Raw genomic sequence first — 17522 nt, 5'->3', positions numbered from 1 at the left:
AGGAGAGAGACGGAGGGAATCAAACATTGCAAAATTTACACACACACAACATCCTATATATATGGGTATTTTAATTAATTTAAGGGGCGTTAATAGGGGTTTAAACCATTTCCTTGTTGCGAGGTAATGTGAAAGAGGGTCAAGTAGGTGATGTGACGCCTACGTGTAGTTAAGGGACGTGAAAGTATACCTTATAGCCTAAGATCTGCAGAGGGTTAAACGCCACCACACACCACCACCATCCACCACCCACCACCTACCACTGTCCACCACCATTGTCCATCACCACCACCACTGTTCACCACCCACCACCACCGTCTACCACCACCGTCCACCACCCACCGTCCACCACCACCATCACCCACCACCACCGTCCAGCATCACCACAGCTCACCACCACCGTCCGTACACCACCAACAGTTTATTTTAGAAATCTACATACATTAAAAACAAACAACTTTCTTTTTGCAAACTGTAGAAGTTTAGTCTACCTCTTTTTCTGCTGATGTGATCCGTAGACTATAAACATTTTACATCTTAAAAAACAAATTACATCTTATTAATGCTAAGTTTTTTGAGCTATGTAAGCACTTAACTTTTATTGTTGCTATGTTATAACCTTATCTTCAGATAAATTTCTTACGTACCTTATATAACATTTATTATTAACTAGGTGATTTCACGGGCGACGCGGTGGGAACTTGGTGGTATCAAAACCTATAAAATAAAGTCCTGAGTTGTCAAAAAGGATATCTACACGTGTTTTACATCGATTGAAAACCATAAAAAAGAATACCAGTACCAGTTCTAATAACGCAGCTACCGGTACCGATATTATTTTATCGGAATCAGTTTGGTTTGACATGGTACTGGTAAGTTGACTAACCCAATGATATTATTTGGTCAGAATCAGTTTGGTTTGACATGATACTTGTGTAACTTACAATACAAAAAAAACCCTCTATTTTGAATATAACTCCGTTGGAAAAAAAATAACAAATGTGTATTTAGTTTTGTTTCCTTAATATGTTGACGAACTCAAATGATAAAAGAAAACGTATATACCAAAAAACTCTACACAAAAACTACATACCGGACACTACTTAGCGAAAAATTCGTGAGGTTGGACGCCCCCAGCCCCTACAAAGCTACGCCCCAGTTCTCACACGCATCCAGGGAAATACAAAAGGCGATAGGAGGGATTTTATGTTGCATAATCAGGCCGAAGAAAATTAATTTTGGTGCAACGATTCCATAGTTGCTTCAGTGACTTAGATGGTTCTTATGTTGTGTGTGTACATTTACGATGGTGTTTCAATTCGTAGGTGATATATCTGGTGTAACTTGTACTTGTAAGCCAGTTCCCGCTGCCGCTAGTTTATGTTTTATTTGTTTTAATATACATTTACATGGCTGTCTAAAAGCTATTAAAAAAAACATGGCTGTCTAAAAAAAGCTAGGGCAAGAGAGAACGACAATTGTGAGTGACAAATGGCAATGAAGTAAGGTGGCAATAGCTTTTGTGTGAGTGTGTTTGTTTTACATAGTGTAACTACATTTCTATCATGATTAAAAAATTAAAACATATAACACTACCAATTATACATGCATTAAAAGAACAATGGTAATAACAAAATTGACACAAATCTATATATATATTAATAAATGAGATGATTTGGGCTATGTGTCTTTGAATGGTGAAGCCATTTTACTTATGTGGCATCTTATGGTAGAGTTGATGGTGATTTTAGGAGGGAAACCATTCTAAATACACTAAATTCTTCTAGGACAAGGGATCCGAAAGAAAATGGGTCGGATTAATGGATCCTTTATATTTCTTTTTTTCTCATTCTTTTTTCACACAACTCATCCACAAACCCTAAAAAAAACATAGTTGCACTCTCTCTCCCTCCTATCGCCACCAGCAAGATCCTCCATCAGTTCCACAAAATCTCACCTATCGACAATCATCTTCTATCACTTTAACCTAATGGTGTTCTTGATTCTTTGAAGCATTCGATAGAGATCCAAGGTTGCAACTGTTTTTATATGTTATTTAGATGTTTCTGGATCTTTCTTTTATTCGCTACTAATTATTTTGTTATTAACTTCATCTACGATTATTTTCTTTCAGATCTGAACATAAAAATTGCAGGTATGTTGTTTATTGTCCCTATCCATCTTTATACGAACAACCTTTTTTCTCTAATCTCTCTCTTCTACCTAACTTCTTCGATCACAATCTTCAACCAAGAATCCGGATCAAATCGAAGGTAAATATAACAAATCGAACCAAGATCTGCGTTATTTATGTTATTCGATTTTATACAAAGTTGATTTTATAAAGATTGTTTCGATTGCTAAAAACCATTTTTTTCTGATATCTGTAGATCCGATCAAAAAATTAAAGGTATGTTGTTATTTATGTTATTCGATTGTATAGAAATTTGATTTTGTAAAGATTGTTTCAATTGCTAATAACGTTTTCTTTGTTCTTATTTCTGTAGATCCGAACAAAAAAATTAAAGGTATGTTGTTTTAGTTAGTTGTTTATCATATCTGTGACAACTCGAATTTCCAAGATCCGATCGGATAACTTTTTCACTTATCAAATGGACTTTTCTTTTCATTAATTGTTGTTAAATGTAGATTGGACCTTCTTATTATTGGACCTTCTTATTCCACTATCTCATTAAATACAAAAGACTTTTATATTATCAGGTTTTGTCTCCTAATAAATGTATATGGGCCGCTTTACAATCCTTCTGTTCACCGAACCCAAAGCACACCTCACTTTATTATTAAAAAAAAAAAATTCACACAACCGACAACATTGGCCACTCAATCAATATCATGTTATTGTCTGACTTTAGTAATAAATGGGCCAAGATAATTGATGGCAATTATAAGTAGATGATGTTGATTGGACCAAGTAATAATCACCGGCCCACTTGTGTTTTTTTGTAGAACTATATCTAAATATTACGTAGCTTCCTTATGCCTCATAATTTCACAATACAACAAACCCTAAACACCCTATTCCCTTGGAAGTGTGTGGGTAGTAGAACCCCCACCCCCCTGTTCGAAATAACATTCTGATCAACCAAGTTCCTGGTTAGTAATTCATACTTGTTGATTTTCATGGTTGTGTGATTTTGCTCATGTGTGAAGTCTTGTTCGATTATACTAGAAGAATGCATGTGATTAACTGCACTTGGTAATTATGATGAGATGATAACCGATCTGATGTACATAAGTATATGATAATTGATGTTGATAAGGTACCATGTATCACTAAGATCAAATTTATATATATATATATATATTGGTGATGCTTTATGCATAAAAATTGATTAGGGTAAATGATGCTATGTACAGAACTATGCCATGAACTATTTGCTGTTTTGAAACTTCTAATAATTAATTGTAATCGCACAATGCCCAAGTTTTAATAATTTATGTGGCCCAATAAAATCAGTTTAGTTGAATACACTTTGCTGGCACACTGTTCAAGATAATTTTTCAGAAGTTTCATAATCCATTAATTCGATTGTCGGCCACTTATTGGAAGTATACTTTGTTCACATTGATTTGATAAATAGTGAATTGATAGAGTTGCAGATTACATGTGAAATCATTAAAAGTAGCAGCCCATCAAATACTTTCTGGATAAGACATGTGTCATATAAGTATTGCAATTTAACCGGCCGCATGGTTAGTTTAATAGGTTGGGGTTATGTGTTAAATGCTGGGTTATGTGTTAAATGTTGCGAACCGGAGTGCATGTGAGAATGATTTTTCCATATTCAGTGGGCTGCATAGTTTTGCAATAAGTTAATTGGATGGCCGCATATGTTTAGCCAGCTTTGGGCCGCACACATTCTGGTTTGTGCTGGGCCGCATAAACCAGAAAGCCATCATTGATATTGGGCCTTGGACAAGAACCGGGTCGCACAAGAGGGAAGGGGCTGGGGTCGCGTATTGTGTTGAGCCTAACATCGATTGGGCTGCACATTACTATAAGTAGCGTAGTGGGCTGTCAAAATGTTGTAGTCTCGTATACGTGTGGTACAAAATTGTACGCGGCCCAAACGAATAATGTGTGTTGAGTGATGATTTTTGTGATTTACAATCCGTTGAATGCGTGTGGTGTTTGCTTGAAATGCTGACTGTTATTGATAGTTTGAAATGGTGATGAGAATCCTTATTTATGAAAAAGGTAGTACATGGTAACCAAACAGTTTAGCGTTAAGGGACATACGCATGAGATGTGGTCTTGAATGATAATGGGGTATGTAGTACTTGCTAGTAGAGATTTTTGTGATAGACACATTAGGTGAGTTAAGTAATTGATTGAATTATTTATTGAAAAACTGATGTGTTAGTGACCACTACTGGAAACGTGAACTTGTGTTATAAACATACATGAGATCTAATTGCTTGTTATGTATTACGTGACAGTGACTGCTACATGTGACTTGTTGAATACTTAAATTGGATATGTGTTTACAAAACTGACTATTCTTGGTAACCACGGTAGGGTATGGTTGACTAACTTGGAACGGGTAATGTATTGTAACAAACCGAGCAAACCAAAGGTGAGTTCATCTCTTGAGCATGCGTCCCGGTGGTTGGGACAGTCAGTGGGTATTCCTGGGAGGGATAAGTCCTTTGGGTAAAAACGGGAATGTTGGATAATATACTCTTCCTATCACCTTTAAAGTCCCTCCGTGTTGTTTGGTTACCGGGTAGGTAACATGGTATTAGTTAGTAGCGCTACTTAGGTTTGGCAACCTCACCCCGTTCCTGGGAGGACGGGTGTTGAACTAATGACCTAGTCATGACCAATGCTTTGATAGGAGCATTGGAGAAAGGGCAAAATAATCAGAAGCCGTCTTGTATTGGGGTATTATCAACATTGTTTTCATCATTACTTCTGGAATTAACTTCAATGGATTAACTACATACTTGGTAAACAACGTTTTCGTAAAACTATGAACTCACCAGCGTTGTCTGATACACTTGTTGCATGCTCGCAGGTTGTTAGGTTATACGGATTTGGAACTTGCTGTCTGAAGTAGCTGGAGTGGTCATGGGTCGTGCTGATTGGATACGAATAATGGATTTATTGATTTTACACATTTAAGCTGAAACAGTTAATTATGTTTTCTTTTATTTGCTTCCGCTGAACATGTTGATTTCCTTTTAAACTTATTGACAGTACTTTTCAGAATAACTGATGATTTTATTCAACATTATGATTGGTTCAATATGATTGGTGGCTCGTTATTGGTTTGTCACACGCCTGACAGGGACACTCCCTAGGTGGTATTTTGGGGGTGTGACAATATCTTCCCCATTTATGACAATTATTGAATTTTGTTGAATTTGTTTTTCTGTGAATCCGTAATCTGTGATAAAAATCGGATTCCGATAATTCCTCAAACAAAAGAGGTTAGTTAAATTTTACATATATATTTTTATCTTTTTTAAGTTTGTAATATTTAATTTTATCCTTTCTGTTCAGTAATTTTTTTTTAAATTAGTAATATATGTTCTGAATGATTTATAGTTTGTATTTTCCCATGGTTAACCGTCAATCTTTTGTGAAATTCGTACTCGGAATGTTCGTCTACCAAAACAGGTTAGTTAAATGTTGGTATTGTTTGTTTTTTGATGTATAGGCTTTCTTATTTCTTATTAAATTTTGTGTCACTATTTTTTTTTTAAATTAGTAATATATGTTCTGAATGATTTATTGTTTGTATTTTCCCATGGTGAACCCTCAATCTTTTTTGAAATTTGGACTCGGAATGTTCGTCTACCAAAAGAGGTTAGTTAAATGTTGTTGGTATTGTTTGTTTTTTGATATGTATACTCTCTCTTATTTCTTATTAAATTTTCTATTTAGGCACAATTTTGTCCAAAGTTGAGCAAAAGTTTGAAACCTATGATAAGTATGATGGAACAAATGATGTTAGAGGTGAGAAGTTGTATCAATGTTCCAACAAGGATTGTAATGGAACAGAAGTTTTCCCGTTGTCCAGGTAAAGTGTTTGTTATTCATAATTCTAATTATTGTTAATTCAACAATGTACGTCGTTTATATTATCTATTCGTGTATGTTTGTTAATTATTTAAATACTCTTTTAAAGGTTTAAAATACCTATTCGGGTTCAAGATTCAACCGGTACGGTGACACTGACATTGTTTGACCATGAGGCGTTGAAGTTTGTTGGGTAAACGTCAAAGGAACTTATAGAAATTCAGGACGAGGTTATATTTAGTACTACTTTATATTTAATTAAATTAAAATTTTATATATTTATTCTATCATCACATTATATTTTTTTAATATAGTTACCGAAGACAAATGAGATTCCAAGAGAATACCCAGTTGAATTTGAAATGTTGGTTAACCTAAAGTGTGCTTTCGTGATCAAAGTAACAGACTTTAGTATCGTCAATGCTGTGGAGAATTATGGAATATCAGTTGTTACCACTGATGATGACATCTTGGATAAGCTCAACAAAAAATGGAAAATTGACCAAGTAAGCGATTTTTTATTGATATATTTGCACTTTCAAAACCGTTTAAAATATGTTGAACAAATTGTCTTTTGCTTTCCATTTTCTTACAGCTTGATGTCTCTGATTCCTTTGGTATGAGTCAGTCTGAGTTCCAATCTGCTGGTGGTGAATGCTCTAAGGTTTAACTTAAAAAAATATACTTATATATATTTTTAATAGTCGTGTTATTAAAAATTGTTTATTTTTTAAGGATGGTGATTCTTACATTGGGGATAACACCACACCTGTTTCAAAGGATTACGTGGGTGACTTGAAGCAATCATCTTCTGATTTGAAGCGTAACCTTGATGATGTTTATTTGATTGAAGAGGGATTGGGGTCGTCAGCAAGTAAGCCTCACATGTGTCTTGAGAAAAATCATCTTGACGAAGATGTAGGCAAGAATTGATAAAGGAGATATGGCAAATGGTGGTTATAATAAAAAACAATTTATTTGTTATTGGACTATTGGAAATTTGTTTTGTGGTTTTGAATTTTTGATGTTTCAAGACATTTTTATGGTATGCGTATATATTATGACATTTTGAGTTATCCAATCATATCTTTGGTTTGAAATTATGTTTGGTTATATTCCTTATTTTATGAGACTACATTTATTTTAAGTTTTTATCATAATGTAATCATGCGATAATATAAAAATAAGAAAATTAGAAAACTATATCTTGATAATAAGAAATCAAAATCAAAATATACCTCAGCACTTCCAGATTATTTTGTTAGAGGTAAATTCTCTATCATTTTTCTATGCATATATGTATTTAATATATTTAATCATATTTAAGTTGTAGATTTCACATTTTTGTCAATAAAGAAAGTAATTTTATAACTATTGTATAATCTCTAATGTTTGGAGGAAGTTGGAGGAAGTTCATGGCAGATAACCACTTAGAGTTTGGTCATATGCTGCACTTCACTTATGTGACTTCCCAGAAGAAGATTGTCTTGAATGATGTAACCTCGATCTAAGCAAGAATGGTATGCATTTTGTTTATAACAGCTATGGTTTGCTAAGTTGTTTGATAGTATTTTTGTGGTTTACATTTTGATGGTTGTGGTGATGGACATTATTACTTTGGTTAGTTTGTTATGGTTTAGTTTATGTAGATGTTTTGTAATGGTACAAAAAACTTAATTAAATATGTGGTTGAATGGTGTCAGTGTTTGATGTTATTATCATTGTCTTTATACTATGTAAGAATTATTTATTGATGTTAATTAGATTCCACAATAAAATGCAGTTGATTATCCTTCAAATTTTATACACAAACCATTATTACAAGCGTGTTTTGTTTTCTTAATATTTGCATGCTTATTTTTCAAAAGAAGAGTAATAAAACGTTAGAAATCGTCATTACTGCCATTATTTTTAAAATTTTGTTTTAATATTCTTTAAACCATATAAGCTAAAAAATAAAAATAAATAACTAAAACCTAAATATATTTTTCGATTATGAAGAAATATATGTTTTCTTTAAACCATATAAGCTAAAAAATAAAAATAAATAACTAAAACCTAAATATATTTTTTCGATTATGAAGAAAGATATGTTTTCAAATTCATTAAGATTTGACTTTTATAAACAATGGATCTAATGGATAATCTATTTTTATTTTTATATAGTTACTAAAATTGTTTCTAAATATATATATATATATATATTAATCAAATTATAGAAACTCTTAAATATTATTTCAAACAAGAAAGCGCTACTTAAATTGTTTAGTGTTCTTTATGCTATGATTATGAACGAATAAAAAACAAGTTTGATATTCTCAGTATTACATTTCATTAATTTTTACTCATACAGACGTTCTTATCATTTATTCATCCACCTTATTTATCATACAATTTTTCATTTAGTAATATATATTTATTTATTATTTGTTTAGAAAGATAGATTAACAACCCGTGAGTATTCACGGGTTATAACCTAGTATATGATAAATAACATTCAAAGATAAAAAGTTAGGAAAAAATGTTTAGAGGTTAAAAGAATAACTGGATGAACTTTAAAGGTAAAAAAATACTTACAGTTATTAATATCAACATTTAATGACAAAGATCATCAAGGATTTTTCTACAAAAAAAAATCTGAAGTATTAACAATCAACTTTGTACTCCGTAGTTACTAATAACAAAAATAATAAAAACAATATCCAATTTATTTTGTAACAAATTGATGCTACTTAAAAAGGTGAAATATTAACTTAGGTTGGACCATTCATACGTCAAATCTCATAAAAAAATTACGACTTTTTCATTTTGATAAGTGTAGCACTAGAGCAATTTACTTCGGCTATACAGTGTGGGGCAATGTCTCTGGCCACATCAAGTGTGTGGCACCTCCAATATCACCCTTCCTTTGCCGAGAGGAGGGCGTTATAGTTACTCCGCCAAGATGATGGTGGGCGCTAAAGGGGGAGAGGTGGGGGAGTAACCAATCACAAACTTTTTTTTTTTTTTTATAATTTCTTTAAATGGGGGATGCGGCTTTATTTCACACTGTGAAATGTTAACGATGAAGCCCTCCGCTTACGCGTCACCTACGTGGCGTTGAGGTGACGTGATAAAGCCCCTAGTCAACATGTCACATCATTTCAACCCACCACCATTCCAAACCCCGCTTTTTCCCACAATATTAAACCATTCTAAACCTTCACCTCATTATCCACCTCATCACCTACTTTTCATTTTATTTAAACTATATCTAATTTATATGGTCTATTTATAATTTATTTAACTAATAATTATAATTATTTTTATTATTAAGTTATTTAAAAATATGGAAAAATAAAATTATAACAAGATAATTTATTTAAATAAACACATACGACAATTTAAATAAAGTACACACTTCAACCCTAAAAAAAGAAAAATTCATTTAAACAAACTACATAATAAAACACAACTATTCGTCATCTTCCTTTTGTCCCGCATGCCTATGTGCCCAAAGGTGCTTAGTCAAATTATGTGGAAGAGTGTAATGAGCTTCCATGTCACGTAAGTTATTAATCCAGTGCAAGCGTTCAACAAAACTGTTAGTCAGACCATGTGATGCTATTGCCTTAATGCTAGTGCCTCGAGCATTATGGTGGGATTGCCTCGAGCCGGCATTTTCAAAAACAGAATGCCAAATCCAAAGGTCACCTTATGTTATTGCCTCGAGCTTTATGGTGGGAAATCTAAAGGTTACAAGATGCTATTGCCTCTAGCATATACTCGGAGAGTGTAATATTTAGCGTAAAAAAATAATAGTATAAGATATTATAATAAAAATCTCTAATAATTATACGCTATTCATAAGAAAATTATAAAAGATAGGTTTTAATTATGAGCCGGTTATTTTTTTTTGGTTGGCGGACGGAAATACATGTACAAATAAAGATAGCAAGAAGCTAGACATAGAAACGATTATATATAGTTAGTTGGGGAACAAACCCAACCCGATCAAGAAATACTAGACATATTGCTTCTACAACGAATCCGATTAAAAACAAACATAAGATATCATTCACGGTTTTCATTGCAGAATGAGACCCCTTTCGAAACACCTGGGAATTTCTCTCCTTACAAATAAGCGAAATAGTCGAATAAAAAAGTGTCGTAATAAGTAACTTTTCCCTTTCTTCAAATTTGAACATGAGTTTATGATACGGCAAAACTCAATTCAATTAGAAGGCACTTGAATAGCCACATTAGTCCACTTGAACAACCATCGCCAAAACATGATTCGAGAAAGAACATAAAAAAACACAAAACACATGATCCACATTGATCCTTTGCATGAGTCGTCTACCACCATTACACCTCTCACATGAAGATTTGCGAAGAGAGGTATTCTATTATGAATCATTCTCCATACAAAGCAATTTGTTTTGAGCGGGACCCAATTAACCCAGTTAAAAATCAGAATTCATAATATTCGATAGCCTCCTATTCATGATGTTACATATATGATAGAAGTTCGAGGTAGGACTAAAAGTTAATGCTAGTGAGACTTGTAACTACAATACTATTTCTAAAACTGCTTTTGCTAAAATACCACGAAAGGAGACGTCCCTTTTTACCCTCACTTGCTTTGTGGGGACTTGTAAGTGATTGTTAAAAACATTTAACGAAATTTGTTTTCACTGTTTAACACAAATGGTTATAATTATAGCTACCTATCAAATATACATAATATATCAAAAAGTTAATAAAAAAAGTATATAAGAAATTCACGCAATATTAGGGGGTGGGGCGCTCTGTGATGAACCGTGGTGGCTTGGTGACCATGCGTGGAACACTGCCGCCACCAAAGGCGACCACGCGTGGTGGCCAAAATGCGTGCTCGTCATCACGCATGAAGAAGAGATGTGAACGTTGGGAATGTGACCGTTGGGGAGGGACCAAGCTAGTGATGAACACCCCCACTGAAATCCATAACTATGATGGAACTAAGCTCGATGACGTGGCGTTTGATGATTGGGTGTGGTGAGTGATGGAAAGTGGAGCACCCCCACTCCCTTAGGTCATGTGTAGTCATAAAGCGCTTTGTGGGGCTATATGAGACTTTATATAACTTGAGTGTGTAGTGGGGATATTTATGTATGTATATATATATGTGTGTGAGTGGGGAAGAAAGTGCCACGCCGTGATGGTGTTCGCGAGGAGGAGGGAGAGGCCGCACATGGCGCCCTCCGTAATGGTGTTCATAGGCACTATAGGACATTATGGGAGGATGAGACGTAATATACAGCCCCATTACAGGTATTCTAATAAAAAAAACATTATCTATTTCAGTATATTTTGTTGTTCATATAAAGTTTACTTTTCATGGTAAACATATAAATAAACTTTAGTGTTTTAAATATAGTCACAAAAGCTTGCCCTATCTCGATAGGGTGGAAAGGAGGATGAATCAAACATCCATTAATCCTACTTTGTTAGGATTTGAACTCTCAATTTCACGAAAAAAAAACAACTTTTTGTCACACCTTATTATTGCTAAGCTACAGACCTTTAGTTATTAACAACTTTTCATCACATCTTGGTATTGCTAGCTCGGATGGAAACCTTTGTTGATTGAGAATGAATAATTATGTATCTTAGAACTAGAATAGTCAGTCAAAAGGAGAAAAACAATAAGAGATGTCACAAGAAATAGATGGTTCTCATTAGTTAATGTAATATACTATAGTTTCAATAAGTTAGTGTTTAAAACTTGCAATAATGTTTCAGTTTTTTTAAAAGTTAACTAGTAGAAGAACACGTGTGTTGCGGTCGCGTAGATAAAAAAACATTGTTTCTGTATATTCAAAAATGATAAATCATGAGAAAGTTTCAAAACTCGAAGTGTTGCAGTTTCTTTTTCGAAGTGTTGCAGTTTGATCAACTTGTAGAACTCTTTTACAAGTTAAAATAAAAATATATTTATATATTTATATATTCTAATATTTATAAAGGGTAGTAGTGTAATTTACCTACCAACATTCAAATATATCTTCGTCCACTCTGCGCATATATATACAAACCATTCAGACATATAATGTCTTACTCTCCGAACCATCCGTCACCTGTACCCCCTTTCACCAACCACTCCACTAAAATGCGCCACTCCGCCAATAACCACCACCACCACCACCGTTCACCACCACCACCTCTCATCACACTCACTCTCCTCTTCTTCACCACCATCCACCTCACAAACGCATGGCGTCCATGGCCCAACCAAAAACACAACATAACAAATCTTCATTTCGATTCCAACAAAAAATTCGAAGGCTCGTCCGAATTCGTCAAACTAAAATACCACATGGGACCGGTTCTGACCGAGAACATCACCGTACACATAATCTGGTACGGGAAATGGCCGAGTCCACAGAAAAGAGTCATCCGTGAGTTCATCAACTCCATCTCCACCTCCGACCACCGCTCACCGTCGGTCTCCGGGTGGTGGAAAACAGTCCAGCTGTACACCGACCAAACCGATTCCAACGTGTCAAAAACAGTCCACCTCGGACGAGAGAAAAACGACAGGTTAATGTCACATGGTAAAACCTTAACCCGGTTATCAATACAACATGTTATTAAATCAGCCGTGTCAGCCAAAACAAAACCGTTACCGGTTCATCCTAAGGGAGGGTTATACCTTTTACTTACTTCAGAGGACGTGTACGTTCAGGATTTTTGCCAGAACGTATGCGGGTTCCACTACTTTACCTACCCATCGATCGTGGGGTACACGTTACCCTACGCGTGGGTAGGTAATTCGGCAAAACTGTGTCCGGGTGTGTGCGCATACCCGTTCGCAGTTCCCGAATATATCCCGGGGTTAAAACCGTTAAAGTCACCTAACGGTGACGTCGGGATTGACGGGATGGTTAGTGTGATAGCTCATGAGATTGCTGAGATGGCTTCGAACCCGTTGGTGAATGCCTGGTACGCGGGTCAAGACCCGTCGTTTCCGGTGGAGATTGCTGATCTGTGTGAGGGGATTTACGGGACCGGTGGTGGTGGGTCCTACACGGGACAAATGTTGAATGATGGAGATGGAGCTACTTATAATATGCAAGGGATTCGAAGGAGGTTTTTGGTGCAGTGGGTGTGGAACCATGTGGTTAATTACTGTACTGGCCCGAATGCGCTTGATTGAAAGGGAGAGGTCCAAGTGTGGTGTACTCGGCTCGGCTAGTGGGGTGTTAAACCTTTTGCACTTTGGTTATTGGTTTCTTTTTCGTTTGTGTTTTTGTTGATTATATTATCATTAATATATTGTCAATGAAGTTAATTAAATTATGCTTGTTAATTATTACCAGGAGAAATTTCGTAGTGTGATACGTCTGTAAATATGTATGTATTTGGTTTGGTACCGTTCTAGTAGTCGGTATAGTTTACGTTCTAGTAGTTGGTATAGTTTACGATACAAACGAAGTATTGACATTGAAAACCATAAATGAATAAATCGCACCAATGTTGTTTAGTCGGTGTTGATATAAAACAGTACCGATACTTAGGGTGTTCACGGTTTGGTTTAAAACCGTGAAACCGGTCATTGGTTTGGTTTCGCGGTTGGTTTTTTATATTATTTACGGTTGGCCGGTTTCAAAATTTTGAAACCGTAATGAACGGTTTGGTTTGCGGTCTACATTTGAAACCCGACCGGACCGTGTGATATCCTTGAATTTTTGAAATTATATATATATAGGGAGGGGCTCATGCGAGAACCACTCTTATTGTGAGAACCTTGAGAACCAATGTGAACACAACCTAAAATAGCTAAAAAAATCTAAAAAAACCTAACCCCCCCCCCTCAAAAACCTAAACCCCCTAAGCTAAATGCTAAAAAAAACCTAACCCCCCCCCCCCCCCCCCAAAAAAAAAAAAAAAAAAAAAAAACCTAAACCCCCCTCCCCCACCCCCCAAAAACCTAACCCCCCCCCCAAGCTAAAATGCTAAAAACTAAACCCCTAGAAAACCTAAAAAAATCTAAAAAATCTAAAAAAATCAAAAAAAAATCTAAATTTTTTTTTTGAATTTTTTTAATATTTTTTATGTTAAAATTGCTACTTTTAGAAGCAAAAAAAAAAATTTTAAATTTTTTTTTTTACTTCGAAAAGTAGCGATTTTTTTATAAAAAATATAAAAAAATTCAAAAAAATTTTTTTTGTATGATTTTTAGCTATTTTTAGGCATTTTTGGTGTGTTCACATTGGTTCTCGCGGTTCTCACAATAAGAGGTGGTTCTCGCATGATCTTCTCCCTATATATATATATATATATATATATATATATGGTGGGGTTCGGCTACAAAGTCCATTTTTCCTACAAAGTGTACAAAGTCATAGAAAAACACAATTTCAGCCATAAAACACACTCAAAATCCACAAATAACAGATTGAAGATTAGTAAAACACAATATCCACACACTAACAGTACATAAAAACTTCAAACACAGCATAGTAGAACTATGAATATAAAACACAACATGATATTCAACATAGAACACATTAATGTTAGTTATTCGAAAATCAAAGCCTTATCATCCAAAACACAACACGAAACCCACAAATATGGCGTTTTAATAATCTATAAGCAAAAAATTTTTTTTTTGACTTCGAAAAATAGCGATTTTTTTATAAAAAATAATAAAAAATTCAAAAAAAATATTTTTGTGTGATTTTTAGCTATTTTTAGGCATTTTTGGTGTGTTCACATTGGTTCTCGCGGTTCTCACAATAAGAGGTGGTTCTCGCATGATCTTCTCCCTATATATATATATATATATATATATATATATATATATATATATATATAGGTAGAGGATCCTGTAAAAAGTGCTCAAAGTGTGAGAAGTATATTATAACACTATATATAATACTATATAACACCATATAAACATCGTATAACAATATGTAACACCATATAATACCATACAACACTATGTAACACTATATATCATTATGTAACAAATATAACACTATAGGTTGTCTGATAGCATATCTATGATAGATGTATAGTGTTATATTTGTTATATAATGATATATAGTGTTACATAGTGTTATATGGTATTATATGGTGTTACATATTGTTATACGGTGTTTATATGGTGTTATATAGTATTATATATAGTGTTATAATACACTTTTCACACTTCTCACACTTTAGGCCCTTTTTACACTATCCTTACCCTATATATATATATATATATATATATATATATATATATATATATATATATATATATATATATATATATATATATATATATATATATATATATATATATATATATATATATATATATATATATATATATATGGTGGGGTTCGGCTACAAAGTCCATTTTTCCTACAAAGTGTACAAAGTCATAGAAAAACACAATTTCAGCCATAAAACACACTCAAAATCCACAAATAACAGATTGAAGATTAGTAAAACACAATATCCAAACACTAACAATACATAAAAACTTCAAACACAGCATCGTAGAACTATGAATATAAAACACAACATGATATTCAACATAGAACACATTAATGTTAGTTATTCGAAAATCAAAGCCTTATCATCCAAAACACAACACGAAACCCACAAATATGGCGTTTTAGTAATCTACACTTTGTTATTTGTGGATCTTGAGTGTGTTTTATGGCTGAAATTATGGTGTTTTATAACTTTGTACACTTTGTAGGTAAAATTGACTTTGTAGCCAACTCCCACCATATATATATATATATATATATATATATATATATATATATATATATATATATATATATATATATATGGGAATGTTCATTTGAGAAGAAAATTTAATTGAGAAGAAAAAGAATAAAGGGTAATTTTGTAAAACATGAAATAGTTTTTTCACTTATCTCATTTATTATCATTTTCACTAATTAATTAGTCATAAAGACTATTATCCTCCACACTAACTTTTTTTTTTTGCCTACACACATCAAAAGTTATCCTACATATTTCGAAATTCATCCTACACGTTGAAAATTTATCCTACACAACTCGTAATTTGTTCTACACAACTCGTAATTTATCCTACACTTTAAATTATTTTATTTTATTTTTTTTGAAAAAATTATATATTTTGAAGATAAGTTACAAAAAAATTTAATGTATTAGCTATTAAAGAGGAAGACTACAAATCAATGACCTATGTAGATTTACCAATTTACCCTTTTAGTAACATTAAATACTTGTATTAAATGAAGTAAAATAAAACATTCTTATTGGTTGAAATTTATTTTTTTTTCTTCTTATAAAAAATTTCTTCTCATTTAAACTCTCCACTATATATATCTATATATATATTGAGTTTATGCTAAGTGCCCAATTTCTCATTTGGGCATGCTGCAAATAGGGTTAATCACACTACTACAAGATTTAATGACATCCCCTTATAAATTTTAGTAAGACAGTTACTTTTTCTTAAATACAACTACAAGATCTAATGACTTCCGCTTATAAATTTTAGTAAGATCACACCTCTTCACCATAATGTTTGATTTAATGAATTACAAGCCTAAACCGTGAAACCAAACCGGAGTCAAACTGTTAGTAACGGTTCGGTTTGGTTTGGTTTAATTTTCAATGGTTCAATATGGTTTTAGTTTTTAACAGTTCGGTTTCGGTTTTCAGTTACCAAAAACCGTTATCAACGGTTTAGCTTACGGTTTGACCTAACAACCGTAAAAAAACTTTATTTTGAATACATTCTTGTTTTCAATAAAACTTATAGCGGAAAGTTGACATAAAAAATTAAACATAATCTTGTATGCGGATTTTTTTTTGAAAATGTTGATGAACGAAAATAAATTTCTAGTTGATAATTATTTTTAACCTTTTTGTTACATATTAAGAATGTAGAACAGTACTCGTCTTGGTTAGATTTCAATAGCAATACAATCTGCATATTTTATATTTAAATAGCGACTTGCTAAATACGGGTATTCGGTATTAACGGTCTTACAAATTTGTATATGGTTGGTCTCTATTCGGGAGTATTTTCGATTTGCGTAGGGGTGTAAATGAGCTGGGCCAAGCCCGACCTCGACTCGTTATGTCTTTATGAAGCTCGAGCTCGAGCACGGCTCGGTTCGAGCCTACTTCTTTGAGCTCGAGCTCGGCTCATGAGTAAAACCTATAGCTCGAGCTCGGCTCGAACTATTTTGAGAACAACCTTAAACGAGCTAAAAGCTCGGCTCGAGCTCACTTCAACATCGCCTAAACGAGCCAAAGCTCGGCTCGACCTCGGCTCATCAAGATTATCATCATTATTAATATATTATATATAAAAAACTAAAATTTTGCATGGGCTCGTTTAGGCTCGCGAGCCTAAAAGAGCTTTGTATTTGAGGCTTGAGCTCGGGCTCGATAACAAAACGAACTCTATTTCAGGCTCGAGCTCGGGCTCGGACTCAATAAGGCTTGACTC

At 33.7% G+C, this 17522-nt stretch overlaps 2 protein-coding genes and 1 long non-coding RNA gene across 3 annotated transcripts; all 3 read left to right on the top strand.

Annotated features, from left to right (window-relative positions):
- The first annotated feature begins 2951 nt into the window (after positions 1-2951).
- On the top strand, positions 2952-5638 carry LOC118486791. The gene is made up of 3 exons (XR_004879900.1): positions 2952-3114; positions 4541-4598; positions 5040-5638. It is a non-coding gene; the product is annotated as an uncharacterized LOC118486791 (long non-coding RNA).
- A 61-nt stretch (positions 5639-5699) lies between these two features.
- LOC118486790 lies at positions 5700-7021 on the top strand. Its single transcript, XM_035983564.1, has 6 exons — positions 5700-5833; positions 5912-6047; positions 6156-6276; positions 6361-6552; positions 6642-6710; positions 6782-7021. The coding sequence occupies exons 4-6, from the start codon at positions 6409-6411 to the stop codon at positions 6977-6979; spliced, it is 411 nt and encodes a 136-aa protein (XP_035839457.1). The 5' UTR covers positions 5700-5833; positions 5912-6047; positions 6156-6276; positions 6361-6408; the 3' UTR covers positions 6980-7021.
- A 5083-nt stretch (positions 7022-12104) lies between these two features.
- Positions 12105-13402, top strand: LOC110905052 (protein EXORDIUM-like 3). Its single transcript, XM_022150938.1, has one exon. It carries the CDS (start codon positions 12120-12122, stop codon positions 13224-13226), a length of 1107 nt encoding a protein of 368 aa, XP_022006630.1. The 5' UTR covers positions 12105-12119; the 3' UTR covers positions 13227-13402.
- Positions 13403-17522: the final 4120 nt, after the last annotated feature.

Source organism: Helianthus annuus, chromosome 14 (assembly GCF_002127325.2).
Source record: "Helianthus annuus cultivar XRQ/B chromosome 14, HanXRQr2.0-SUNRISE, whole genome shotgun sequence".
In the NCBI taxonomy this organism is placed as follows: domain Eukaryota; kingdom Viridiplantae; phylum Streptophyta; class Magnoliopsida; order Asterales; family Asteraceae; genus Helianthus; species Helianthus annuus.
Note: the sequence above shows the minus strand (reverse complement) of the source record. Positions and strands in the feature narration are given on the sequence as shown.